The following is a 13547-nucleotide window of genomic DNA, read 5'->3' as shown; positions in this document are numbered from 1 at the left end:
AGAACCTCGAATTTTAGATGAGAAATCCCCCAAAAACTTGAATCTCAGCATTTTAATGTATACACTTAAAATACTGTGCACGATAAAGAAATCATGTCTTTGGTTCAGATCCAACAGAGCCACCAAGTTTCAACTGTTTCAGACTAACAGACAAAGGACTTAGTCTTGGGGCCTGGGAGGACCTTTCAGTTGGTTATTCTCAAAGCACCACATATTCATCTCATCTAGCTAAGAGATGGACAGCTAAGTGGGAAGTTACAAAGAAGCCTGATCTATTAATCAAATAAAGGCACAGCTGCTCTGGATCAGAAGGAACCCTCCCTGCTGAGCCGCTTTCCCTGCTTCCTTCACTACAGTGACCTCACTGTACCTCGACATCACAGACCACAACAACCCAGTGGGGCAGGAGACCCCTAGGAGAAAGTGTGCCCATTCCTTACTGGAAATTATTTTGGAAGTTCTAAATCTATGTTGAATTAGAATCCAAATGTTCTTATTCCAGACTCACTACTACTGTTATAATACCTGAGCTGTAAATTATAATACTATTAATATTTATTAAAATATTATAAAGCATATCATATTATCAATACTTATAACAAGCTTTTCAGATACCACAATAACCCTGTAAAACAATCTTGCAGATAAGAGGTCAAGCTCTAAGAAGTTGTTACCTTGTATAGTGACAGAGACATGAGACTCTAGTCCATGTGACTTCAGTCTATCCTCTTGACTCCTTACCCAGTTCTTGCTGAAAATAACTCCCTCAAACAATCACTCCCTCAGACCAGAAGACAAGCAAAAAAGCCTCATCCAGCAAGGATGGAGGAGGGACATATCAGACGAGGATTGGGAATCTATGTGAAATTGCTCTTCAAGTTGTAAACAACAGGAATTCACAGGTCATACATCAAAGCCTCAGCTGTGTTTACTATTCTAACAGTGTGCAGAGGCACAGATAACCTGGGAACAAATACTTCAGAAACAAGAACTACTTCAAGCCATGGGGCAGCTGATGTTGAACCAACACGGCAGTCACCTGACAGTACCAACAGGATGCCGATGTTGTCCCAACTTTTTGAAGTACAGTCTTGCTAAGAATCAACATTTTCCCACAGAATGTTCAAATTCCACATTTGGAAACCAAGCCTTTAGATGCAAAGACTACAAACTTGACCTGTGATGTTCCTTCAGTTTTACACTCTCAAGTCCATGCTGTAACTGTGAGTATTTGCACAGAACACACCACGCAGGCCTCTGAGCTGAGGAAATCCACTCCACGCTCTTTAATCTTTTTGTTTTTCCTGCTTGGTGAGTGAGTCCGCTCCCTCAGCAGGCCTGTCTTCAGGACGCACTCATCATGCACTTTTCATTTTTCTACCGAAATCTCAAAGAAACTCACACAGTAACAAAGAAGGATCAACAACACTTTTCAGGGTCTGGCGTTTAACAATGACTGAAACAATACTGCTAACTCCAATCTTAATCCTCAGAGAAATGAAAAGCAGTTTCCTTCAAAGGTCAGACACCCTAGACAGAGCTGCCACTGTTAGGACTGGCAGAACCGTGGACAAGGAATTCACACCTCTATTCTGTTCTGATGAACAAAGGTAAAAGCAGCTGAACTGGGACAGATGGCTAATGAGAACAAGAACACGGGGCTGTTTTACAAGATCTTAGCCAGTATAGTGCCAGCACTTGAATTCTAACTAAATCCTAAATACTGTTTAACCACCTGTGTCACTTTACACAGGTGATTTTCTGTCTCTGGATCTCAGGGTATTCTCAGAGTGAAATTCAAGAGGATTCCTAGATGACCTCTAAGGACATTCATGATAGCTCAAGTTTATGAAGAACATAACAGAGACGTGGGCAGCAGAGTTAAACTCCAAAATAACCAAACAATCTTGGTAGCAACTGTCTGGCACTGAGCCCTAGCCTGCATCCTTCCTGTCTGTCTATCCAGCAGTTCTGCCAGAGGAGACGGATGTTAGAGAACCTAAGGAGGATGCAGGGAGGCGAGCTGGCAGCAGACTCATAGGCACTCATCTGGACACCTTAGGTACGTGGTTTTTGGAAAGAAAGTGGGCAAAAGAGCGATAAACAGAGGTTAGGTGAGACAGTTGCAGAGGATCAAGCACCTCTGCAGTGCCATAAAGAGGGCCCAGTGCCAAAGGCCCAACATGGGCAACAAACATCCTCTGGCACGATCTTATCCGTGTTCTGGCTCCTTGGCCCCTCTAGACCGTCTGAATCGGATTCCCCAGCCTTGTCATGGATTCTACTAGCTGTTCAAGCTCCATCTGATTTTTGTTGTTGTTGTTTTGTTTTGTTTTTCTTTCTTTCATTTTAGCTTAAATAAGCTGAAATGACTAGTATGCAAATTCCATAAAAAATGGATTTTAAGTGATCTCAGCAAATGGGAAAAAAATCTAGAATTGAGTTACAGGCCTAACTAGAGGCCAAAGCAGTAATTCCTATTATCATTTAGAGATGAAATGTGGCAACATATGATGGACAAATGACAAACTGAATTAGCCTTGCAGCCTCTGGGATCCTCGGTGCACCTGAGAACGATGTAACCAATAAAGACCATAGGAGACAACTGAGTAGCTGCCACCAGCGAACTGAAGAACAGAATGAAGACCACAAGGATCTTCAAGTGAGGGTTCTAAGGAACTGTTTAGTCAGAGAATAGAACGATTCATTTGGAGTAAAACACAAGACTTACAAAGGACCTAGAGTATAAGCATGTGATAACCAAATACAGAGCTATTTCTGCAGGTTGTCAAGTTCTATCAGCGTGAAGTGCTTCTCTCTCACATAAATCATCCGTGACAGCAGGAGGGAAGCAGAGGAAGTCAGGGTTCTGGAGTGAGGCTCTAAGCCCACAGCCCTGGAGGAAAGCTCCTTGGAAAGCCTGGCTTTGTAGGAAGAAAGTAAATAGCTTTCTGTTCAGTCCTCATCACGCTTTAATGCTTTAACCAAGAGGTCTGCTCTGGTATGATCTGTGAGGGTCAAATCAAAATAAAACCTGAAAACAAAGGGTTAAAATTAGTTTCAAGACACTGTTGAGATTTATTTCTAAGGGTCCAGAGAGAGAGAAAAAAAAAGGAATACAATTTTATACATTGATATAGGCTTGTTTCTCAGAGATTCTAGAGTTGATGTTAGCTTCAGAAACAGGGTTTCTGGAGATCAGACAGTAAATGGGCTTTGACAAGAGACCTCCAAATCTAGCCCACTGTCATCTACCAAATCTCTTCATGAATGCCTTAAATAGCCATATTTAGCAAACATATAAATATCAAACCATGTTGGCTTTCTACAAACATTATCATGGGAAGAAAACCCAAATACAAACTATTAAGAATATTTCTCATGCACACACCAGAAGAAGCAATCAAATCCCATTACAGATGATTGTGAGCCACCATGGATTGCTGGAAATTGAACTCAGGACCTCTGGAAGAGCAGTTAGTACTCTTAACAGTTGAGCCAGCTCTTCAGCAAGAGATCTTTTCACTATCATGAAAGAAAATTTAAAAACAAGTCAATAATGTAGATCAATAGGGCTTTCTGAGATTAGCAACACTATCAAAACTAGTAATCATTACTCCTTGCCATGTTAACGTTCTAGCTGCATGGTTATGGTTCCTTTCAGATGTAGTTTTCTTACTGAAGCAAACCAGTGCATGTGCCACTCTAGCCTGCCAGGCTTCTCACTGGCACATAGAAGAGCCAGTGGTACACCTGGATTAACTCGTCATAGAAAGAAATTCCCAAAGAGTAGTCCCTAGATCAACAGCACCAGCAACTGCCATGGGCTTCTTAGAAATGCAGATTCTCCATGCTATCACAAACTGATTTGAGAACTGGGGTTGGCGCCAGAGATGTACTTGATAACCCCTTCTGATGAGACCCCACTGCCTTAAAGTCAGTCAGCCCTTCAGATGAGAACTGCTGCCTTAAAGTCAGTCAGTCCTTCAGCTTTGCATCTCAAGTTCCCTGCCAGAGACCCTGAGCCACATCACCATGTCACAGATGTCAGACCAGTCCATCATACTGATGATATAAAACCTATACTCCCAATCCATGGTAAGGCTAAGAACAAATAAATGGGCTTAATTCCACCGAGTTGAAGGGAATTTTCGCCTTAGTTTTGTTACTGGTTCCTGAACAAAACAATGGGATAGCTAGAAAATCTAAATAACACCTAGATTGCCAGCCATCCTATGTCACCTCTCCTGAACCAGGAGCTCAGAGCAACCTACTCATGATGTGGGGTGTCCTCACAGCTTTCCATTTTCAAGTGGCAATGCACATTTTAAAGACACAAGACAGAAGCATAAGCATTTTGTGCACATTCTCAAAGTGTCTACTTCTGCCATATTACAGCATTTTTCCCCTGAAGTCATTGGTGTGTCTCAATCTTGGGAAGCTTGCCTGGCACACCCAAGCCCTGCATTCAGGCACCAGCACCACAAAACAAGCAAATAAGCACCAGCAGCAGCGCCGATGACTCCGTGGAGACTTCCCTCTGACTAACTGACAAGAGGGTCAATAACAGGCAGGTTTATACAAGCCGGCCCAGCCAAGAGTAAACCACTACATGTTGTTAGCTTTATTCAGATAGCCCTAACAAACAGAACTTTAACTTTTATGTCTTATTCACACTATCAGCAGAAAGATAGTGAGATAAGGAGTCACACTCAAAGATATAGCTAATAGCATTACCAGTATGTGACATAAGCAGTGCATGTCAACATTTTTTTTTTCCCAAAAGGAGCCTATAATATCCATGTAGACTAAATATCCACTTTGTGGATGTCAATCAGTTTTTTCCCCCTAGTTATTTCAAGATTTGATTGTTAGGCTCTGGAACAAAGGGATCATAGTGACAGAAGGGACACCTAAATTCAGTAATATGACTTCCCTTTGAGGCTAACCTGGCTATTGCCAAGTGGTCAAGATGCCAAAAGTGGGGCAGCAAACCCCCTCAAGCCCATACTGTGCCACAGCACCGACATGGACTGTCACCCCAGGTGGTTTCCAGTCAGTTCTGCCCTCTGTGAAACTGTGTGCGGTTCTCCCAAGCAGACCCCTCCTCTGTCAGAGTCGCAGGAACACCCTTGTCTCCTTGGAGCCTGGGTAGGATTCCCCTCTGCCTCCTAAGTCTGTAAGTTGTCCAGTGCTGTAACAGTCATTCCCTTTCTGCCTAACTAGTCCAGGTGCCCTATCTTAGGAAGAAAATACAAACCCAAGGAGGCTCCTCTTACAGAGAACAAATAATCAAAAAGCATATAAAAGAAATGAAGCAATGATCAGAGCAAGAATAATAAAGTGGATCTAAATGTGTGCTTGGTTTTGTTTAACAAGCAGCTGTCAGCAAAAGGCAATCTAAGAGTATAAACCTTTGCTGAAAATGATAATGAAAAATAGTAAGATGAAACAGATTGTTTTGTATTTCTCTGATGAGACTGTAAATTCCACGAGAGCACATAGGTCTACTGATTCATTATTGTATGCCCAATAACTGAACGGTGTCTCTGGTATTTACTGATATATGCACTCAAATATTTTTGTTGAATGGATGGACACCAGCAAGTCTCAGTGAAAGATACAGAAAGAGGGCCTGTAGCTCCCCAGACCACAGTGATAATAGGAAACCAGAATGTGGGCCTGGGGCCTGTGGTATCAGAGGTACTGAAAAGTGGGCTATGGTACTAAGGTGACTGAGGTACTGAGAGAAAGAGGTGTTTGACAGAGCAGGAGAGATGGCTCCACAGCACAGAGCACGGGCTCTTCTAGAGGAGTCAAGCTTAACTCCCAGCAGTCACATGTTAGCTTGTAACTGTCTGTAACTCCCAAGATCCAAGAGTATCAGGCACTCGTGTGGCAAATACACACATGCAGACAAAACACCCATACCATAAAACAAATAAATAAATAAATCTTAAAAATAATAAAATAAATCTTTAAAGAAGAAGAAAGGTGTTTGCTTTTTTTCCTTTGAGAAAAACATGAAGGGTTAGCCTAAGCAGGACCCTTAGCACTGTTTTGGATGGGTCTTGTCTCCATCTACCCTGCTACTGAAGCTTGGATCAGAATCCTGCTGGTACTTGGCAAGCAACAGCAGATTCTAATTTTCAGTTAAGAGCATATGCACTCTAGTCCTGTTTAAGACAGGTTCTTAACCTTCCTAATGCTTCGACCCTGCAATACATTTCCTCATATTGTGGTAATACCCCAACCATAAGATTATTTTTATTACTATTTCATAACTACAATTTTAATACTGTTAGGTATGAATCATAATATAATATCTGTGTTTTCTGATGGTTTCACTCAACCCCTATGAAAAGGTCTTCTAACCCACCCCCACAAAAGGGGCCACAACCTACAGGTTGAGAACCATTGCTTTAACAAAATCAATTACTGTCTCACTGTGTTATAAACACTTTTGCTTACTTTTATCAATGTGTTCAATCTCAGGCTAGTCAGCTTTTTTTTAACAAATGTAAAATGAAACTTGAAACAATAAAATTAAAAGTACACACTATTTCTATATGTGAGGCTTGTTATTTAAAAATATTTTTTTGGCAGGGAGCATTATAACATTTCATTTATTTCCTTTGGAAAATTAAAAAAAAATCATACTACTAGTTGGTATGGTAGTATGCCATATTTTACATGGCAACTGTCCAACATGGAAGGCTATCATTCTGAGAAAACTATAATTCAGGTCCAATGAATATTAGTGGACACAATACAAATACACAAAACAGAGAAGTCAAACTTAGCACTACCTGCATTCTAACTCTCCAGGAAAGAAAGTAAGGACCACAATCTTCTCACAGACCCTCATGGACGGGCTCCTCAGAGGGCATGACTACCAGCATCCCAGAGCACAGAATGCCAAGAAACAGGAGAACAGCTCTGAGCCCATTCTGCTCACACGCAGGTCCCCTCCACGCTGCAGACCCCATAGTCAAGGCGCTTTCCCTGCATCCTCAACAGGACATCCTGAAGGAAGGTGAGCTGGGGTTCTGTATTTAAAATACAGTAGCAGTCACGATACACTTCTGACTGAGGACACTGTTTGGAAGCACTTGTTTCACCTCTATGACTCCTATGTTACTTGTGGGAGAGCTACAGCCATTTTACACAGTATACCCTAAAAAACAAAGTAGCTGGATCAAACTAAACATCTACTCTCTTTTAGAGCCCTGTGTGTGAGCACTGAAGGAGGTGGTAAATGATGGCAGGACAGAGTCCCTCTGGATTCTTCTAAAGGCACAAAACCACAAATGTCTTAAAAAAGTCACTCCACAACAGAAACCATTTTCTCTTAGACATCTGTAGATCCACTCCCTGTCCATTTCTTTTATTTTAAATTGAATATTGACACTTTAATAGTACATATGAGCATGTGGAAAGGAAAAGTTTTTATGGCTTACTTCCTTTAAACTGTTTAAAGATAAATGGCCACATACTGGTCCAAACACAATACATGACTCTGGACCTCAACAAAGAGTAATACTATATTCCTGTTTCCATTTTCCCTGGATCAACCTCAGTCCTGTGGTATGAAGTCAGCCTCTCACAGGATGTCAACCTCCTAAGCTCTGAAATGAAGCTCTAGACAGAAAACAAAGGACACATAATGGGAAGCCAGCTGCCACTTGCTTTCCCACCAGGGCCAGTTCAACTGGGCAGCATCCTTTCCATAAAGCCAAGCTCCACTCAGAGTCAGAATTTAACTCTTTGTAATACAAATGACCTTATGAAGGGAGATACAGAATGGGGGGGGGGGGCGGAAGGGGGACTGAAATCTCTTACTTCAAGCAATTTCTGAAGTAAAATTGAAGACCCATGATATTCTTGTCAGATCCTTTTGACTTGTGATATCTATGACTTTAAACATTTATATGGAATAGGGTGTAGTGGTCCATACCTTTAATCCCAGTACTCCAGAGACAGAGTAGGTAGATCTTTATGAGTTGAAGGCTAGCTTGGTCTACATAGCAACTTCTAAGCCAGACACAGCCATATAACGAGATCTTTTTATTGCTGTGATAAAACACCATTACCAAAGAAACTTACAGAAGAAAGAGTTTATTTGGGGAATATGGTTTCAGAGAGTTAGAGTCCATGACCATCATGGAGGGGAGCATGGTGGCAGACAGGCAGGATACTGGAGCAGTAGCTGAGAGCTCACATACTGATCCACACAGAGGTGACAGAGGGTGAGGGGGAAGGTGCCAGTTTTTTTAAACTTCAAAGACCACCCACAAGCAAGACCATGCCTCCTAATCCTTCCCAAATAGTTTTACCAACTGGGGACCAAGTATCCACATGTATTAGCCTATTGGGCCTTTCTATTTCAAACCACCATAAGCAGCAAGAGTTGCAAGCTCGGGAATCTGAGTTCAAATCCTAGCACTTACATAAAAAGCTGAGTGTGGCTGTGTGTGCCTGTAATCCCAACAACAGGAGCAGACAGGTAGATCCCAAGGGCTTGCTAGCTGGACAGCCTAGCTGAGTAAGATCCAGCTCAATGAGAGACCCTGTCTCAAGACAATAAGGTAGGAAGCAATACAGAAAGACAGCCAACACACTACTCAGTACAACATATTACTAAGAATGCACAGTAATGCTTATTTATTCCATGATATACTATCTGTAAACTACTTTCAAGTACTTAAAAGTTTAGTGAAATCCAGCTCACAAGCCTGTCCACAGCCCATTTTTGCAAATGCATTAAAGTTTTACTGAAATACAGCCACATTAATTCACTCAGATATTGTCTATGACAACTTTCCTGCCACAACTGCAAAGGTGAATAGCTGTGACAGAGACTGAAAGGTCTACAAAACTGAAACTATGTGGCCCTCCACGGAAAAGGTTTACTTAGTGGGTCTTCAACTTTGAAAGTCGCATCTACTGGGACAGCTTGTTACTACAGCTGTGTATTGTTCTCGGAAATCAGTCTCTAACGTGCTCCGAAGCTGCTGTCTACGAACTAAACTTTGAGAGCCATAGTCCTATCTTATCTACTCATACATTAGCAGCATGTCTCAATAAAAGAGGGTAGCTAGCACAAGATGAAAACCGAGGCACAGAAAGAGTGAGAGGAGGACTGGATGAGATGGCTCAGTGGGTGAGGGCATTTGCCTGATTACCTGAGTTAGATCCTTGGGACTCACAGTGAAAACAGAAAGCCAATTCCCACTCATGGTTTTCTGACCTCTACACTGGCACTGTGCATGGCACATCTGTGTATACACACACACACACACATGCATATGCACACATACAATAATAAGTTAAATATTAAAAGAGAGAAATAAGATAAATCTCTTGACTTACATGGATTCTTGATAGCTAAAAAAGTACATTTACAGTAGGCACAGTGGTGAGTGCCTATAATCTCAAAGCATGGAGGCAGGAGGATCATAAACTCAAAACCAGCCCAGGCTATGCAGCAAGTTCCAGGCCACACAAGTTCTGGGAAACACAAGAAGACCATGTTAATTAAAAAAGAAAAGAAAGCCTGCCCTAACGACACAGACTTTTAACCCTGCCACTGGGGAGGAAATGAAGCAGGATTTGAAGTTCATGGCCTACTCGGGCTACAACTGTTCAAAACCAGACTGGGCAACCAAGGAAGATCCTGTCTCAAAACAAAAACTCTGCAAAAAGACAAGAAAAGAAGAAAGGAGCAAGTGGCTGCCAAAACCGCTATGAGATTCTTCAGCCTTTATCTTAAAACTAATTCACTGTAAATGTAACAAGAAACCTGGACAGCCCCCAAAGCTTGGTATGTGAAGACCATAAACCAGAAAGAGACTGGTGATGTCCGCACTCAGAACCAAAAACGTTCTTGATGGTGTCAGACATGAATCTACCTGGAAAGCTAACGAGGTAAGTTAAAACAAACAAACAAAACAACAACAACAAAAAACTTTTAAAAAGTAGAACAGAAACACCTGTCTTTAAAAAAATAATGCATGTAACACAATGCATGTAACTAGTTGTTACTTCCTTCAAAGCCCTTTTGAACAGCTGATGCGCGGTCTGCTCCTCTGCTGCCACAAGGATACAGAGTGTAAATGTTATGAATCTCTAAGGTCACTGTTAACAGTCAAACCTAAAATGTACATAGCTACTATAGAGAGAGGAAACCAGAGTAAAATAAAATGCTTTACGAACCTTACTGAAGTATGTATTATAAAACATTATCATCAGAGGCAGCCAGACTGAACGCTGTAATTATTGCTTGATGGTATCCACTATACGCTTATGGGTCTGATTAATCAATGGAAGTCTCCCTGTACCCTTTGTTGAGTGTTCAAAAGAACACCTTGCAAGGCTGAGAATGTAGCTGAGTGGCTGTATTTGAGAGGCTCTGTGCTCAGTCCTCAGTGCCCCGCCCCATCTGACACAAAAGAAGGGGATTTTGCACTAGTTTGGAGAAACTACTCAAAGATTAAAACACAGTAACTTGTAGATCTTTTAAAATTATATCTTACTATTTAAAAACAGCCCTACCCAGACAGGAGTCTACAAAGAGGTAGTCAGACAACTAACTATTCAAGCAAACAATGGAAGACCTTCAAAGCTGTTAAGATCAAATGTGGTCAGTTTCAAAAATCCTATCTAGATTATATTTCTAAGAGTTTCATCTCTCAGAGACAACCTGAGGAAAAACCTTTACTGGTTTCAGCTTTTCTAAGGAAAGATTTAAAAACCTATACCCTTGTCTTTTTTTTCTACATGAAACTTATCAACCTAACAGATCTGTGAGGCAGGGCAGGTTCCTGTCTCTACAGGCAGCTCTTTCTTCCCACACCTCCCTGGGACATTTGCATATCTCTAAACCAGAGACAGGTAACTGAGGCACCTGAGGCAATCTTTAGTGTCACATTGCCCTTCTTTTAGGGCTTTTCTTTTAGCAAGTATCTTAAATAAGGAAAACACACTTACATGCTATGCCTGAAAATCACCTTTTGGCTAAACATTCTCTTTAGCACCACAGCATCCCAATAATTTATTAGCTTTGGGGAAACAAACCCAAGTGACTTTGACAAGTACTTTTTAAAAACATGTAAGTTTCTTCCATTTTAGCTCAAGCAATACAATTATATGTTCAGTCAACCATTAAAAAATTCAGAATTTGGGGCCGAGTGTAGTAGTACACACTTAATCCCAGTACTAGAGAGACAGAGGCAGTGGATCTCTGAGTTTGAGGCCAGCCTGGTCTACGGAGTGAGTTCTAGGTCAGCCAGGGCTACATAGAGAAACCTTATCTTGAAAAAACCAACCAATAAAATAAACATTAAAAATTTAAAAAATCAGAAATCACAGTGTTAGAGAAGCAATGACACAAATTCAGAAAAGCAAATATTTTTATTATCTGTAAGCACCCTTCATTATGAGCTCAACCTTTTTTAAGCAAATTAACCAGCGGCCCAAATGTAGACAAAATATGACAGCGGGAGGAGGGGAACTTGATTAATTTTCAAAAGTACTTTAAAAATTTTGATTAAAAAAACTATGTCTTGAGATTAAAAGGTAACAGTTAAGAGAAAAACACTACTTATAAACTAATTTTCAATATAGGCGTGAAAAGCCACTCACCTCCATTTCCACAGCGGCAATGCCCTGGTCATAATGACCCATCAGGTTAGGGAAAAACGTCATGTTGTAGGCCATTTTCATACACCTGGGAACAGTGATTGGCTCACAGGTGAAAAGGCTGTGCCCTCTTACAAGGGGCAGAAGGACGCACACCAACAGAAACGGGGACTTTTCCATCTTCTCCAGACTCTGATTTTACCACATGGCTTGGATGACTCTTAATGCTCCTTTCCGCATCAAAAGATTCTCAAATCAGAGATAAAATGTACAAATTCCCCATTTCATTCTTTTTACCATTTTGAAAGAAGCTGTTCCCTGAAAGTGAGTTCTGGGGCAACTGCTGTAAAAACAAACCCAAAGTGTGTTATCAGCAACGTTCGTCACAAAATCAAATCCAAGTCAAATTTCATGCTAGGTACCTGATGCTAGGAAAAAAAATTGGAAAATTCCATCCTAGCAAGAGACATTTCCACCTGCCCGGGCGCGGAATGTATCATTTTGCTAAGGAAGCCTCAATTCTAGGGAACTGCTGATGAAGGTGTATAGTGTCTGAAACACCGGGTCAGAGAGGCATGGCATAAGCAAGTTGGAGCGGGGAAAGGGGTGCGGGCGGTTGGAAGAAAGGGGGTTTAGGGGCCCCTCGGTCATCTCACGATATGGGGGAAATGAGGACAAGTGACCCAGACAGAGTTCTTCAACTTTAGCTCTCTCTACAATAGAGCTTCTGCGGATGTGCCTTTCCTGTTTTCGCCGGGGTTGACTGAGGTCCCGAGGAAGAGTGGGCCTGCGTGCTGCTCCTTTCGACCATTCTTCACCTCCAGCACCTCCTTTCCCTTCAACGCGCTCTCCCCGTGCTCCCCCGTACCCCGAATTCCACCCAGCGCAAACCTTCCACAGTCAGCTCCTGGGGGCTGCGGGAGGCTGCTGAACCCCCGGGGTCCCGCGTCGGGCGGCCGGGCGAGCGGGGCACCTGTTCCCCGCCTGCAGCCGAGCAGCTCCGTCCCGGGCCCGCGGAGACCCGGAGTCACTTGCCAGGAGTTGCGTGGGACTCCCCGGCGACGCACCTGCGGCTCCGGTCCGGGCCGCTCGCCCGCCCGCCCCGTCGGGCCGGGGACGCCTCACTTCGGGCGGCGGAGGAAGGCCGCTGTCCGTCGGCGTCGCGCGGCCCCGCCACCAAAGACAGCCCGGGCGTGCGTGCGTGCGGCGGGGGGCAGCGTCCGGGCCTCGACCGCCTCCGGGGCCGCACGGGGAGCGAGAGCTGGGCGATCCCGCGAGACTGCGCCGCCAGGTCGGGCGGGCAGGTTGGGGCTCGCGGCGGCGGGACCGGCCCTGCGCCCCGCCCCGCCCAGCCTAGCCTGCCCCGGTGCGGGGGCCGCCGAGCCGTCGCCTCCGCTCGCACAGCGGACCCAGGGCGTCCGACCGAGGCCGTGGGGAAGGCGCGCTGCGGAGCACGCTTTCCGTTCTGGAATCGAGGAGCCTTGGCTGCTCCGGAGTGACTTGTCGCGGAGACCAGAGTTAGCGAGTAACTCCCCGAGTTCTTGGCTGAAAAGCCTATTAACTAGGGGAGTCTGGCCACCACCTTGAACGGCAGGTGCCAGTGGAATTCCAGCTTCGGCCGGTTCTACAGCTTTCCTGCTGCAAAAGCCCCACAGAAAGTGAACGGCTTTAGTCAACACGGTTTTGAGAGCCAGCTCTGCCAATTACCTAAAAGGGGTGTGGAGGATGATGATGCTAAAGAGTCCAAACTATGTAGACACGATAAATGGATACAATAATGGTTACTATTTTTTTTGAGTCCTTTACATTCAATAATGCCTAATCCGTAGGACTCTGGTGTGAGGTACAAACGAACTTGTAGAAACGCATTGCAAACGCAAAGTGACTTCTTCTTTTGTTGTTCCTAA

The 13547-nt window shown here is 43.4% G+C and overlaps 1 protein-coding gene across 2 annotated transcripts in view; it reads right to left on the bottom strand.

Moving 5' to 3' along the window:
* Nucleotides 1–12959, bottom strand: part of Fzd6 (frizzled class receptor 6) — a 31836-nt gene extending 18877 nt beyond the window's left edge. Inside the window, exons 1-2 of one of the 2 annotated variants that reach the window (XM_031358800.1) lie at nucleotides 12532–12959; nucleotides 11644–11983 (exon numbers count right to left, since the gene is read on the bottom strand). In XM_031358800.1, coding sequence (XP_031214660.1) covers nucleotides 11644–11820 — 177 coding nt within the window. In that variant the 5' untranslated portion in view covers nucleotides 11821–11983; nucleotides 12532–12959. The remainder of the gene's footprint in view (nucleotides 1–11643; nucleotides 11984–12531) is intronic. The other variant, XM_031358801.1, reaches the window with a different exon arrangement.
* Nucleotides 12960–13547: the final 588 nt, after the last annotated feature.

The sequence above is a fragment of the Mastomys coucha genome, unplaced genomic scaffold, assembly GCF_008632895.1.
Source record: "Mastomys coucha isolate ucsf_1 unplaced genomic scaffold, UCSF_Mcou_1 pScaffold7, whole genome shotgun sequence".
Taxonomy (NCBI): Eukaryota; Metazoa; Chordata; class Mammalia; order Rodentia; family Muridae; genus Mastomys; species Mastomys coucha.
The sequence above is the reverse complement of the archived record's forward strand: the minus strand, read 5'-3'. Positions and strand labels throughout refer to the sequence as shown.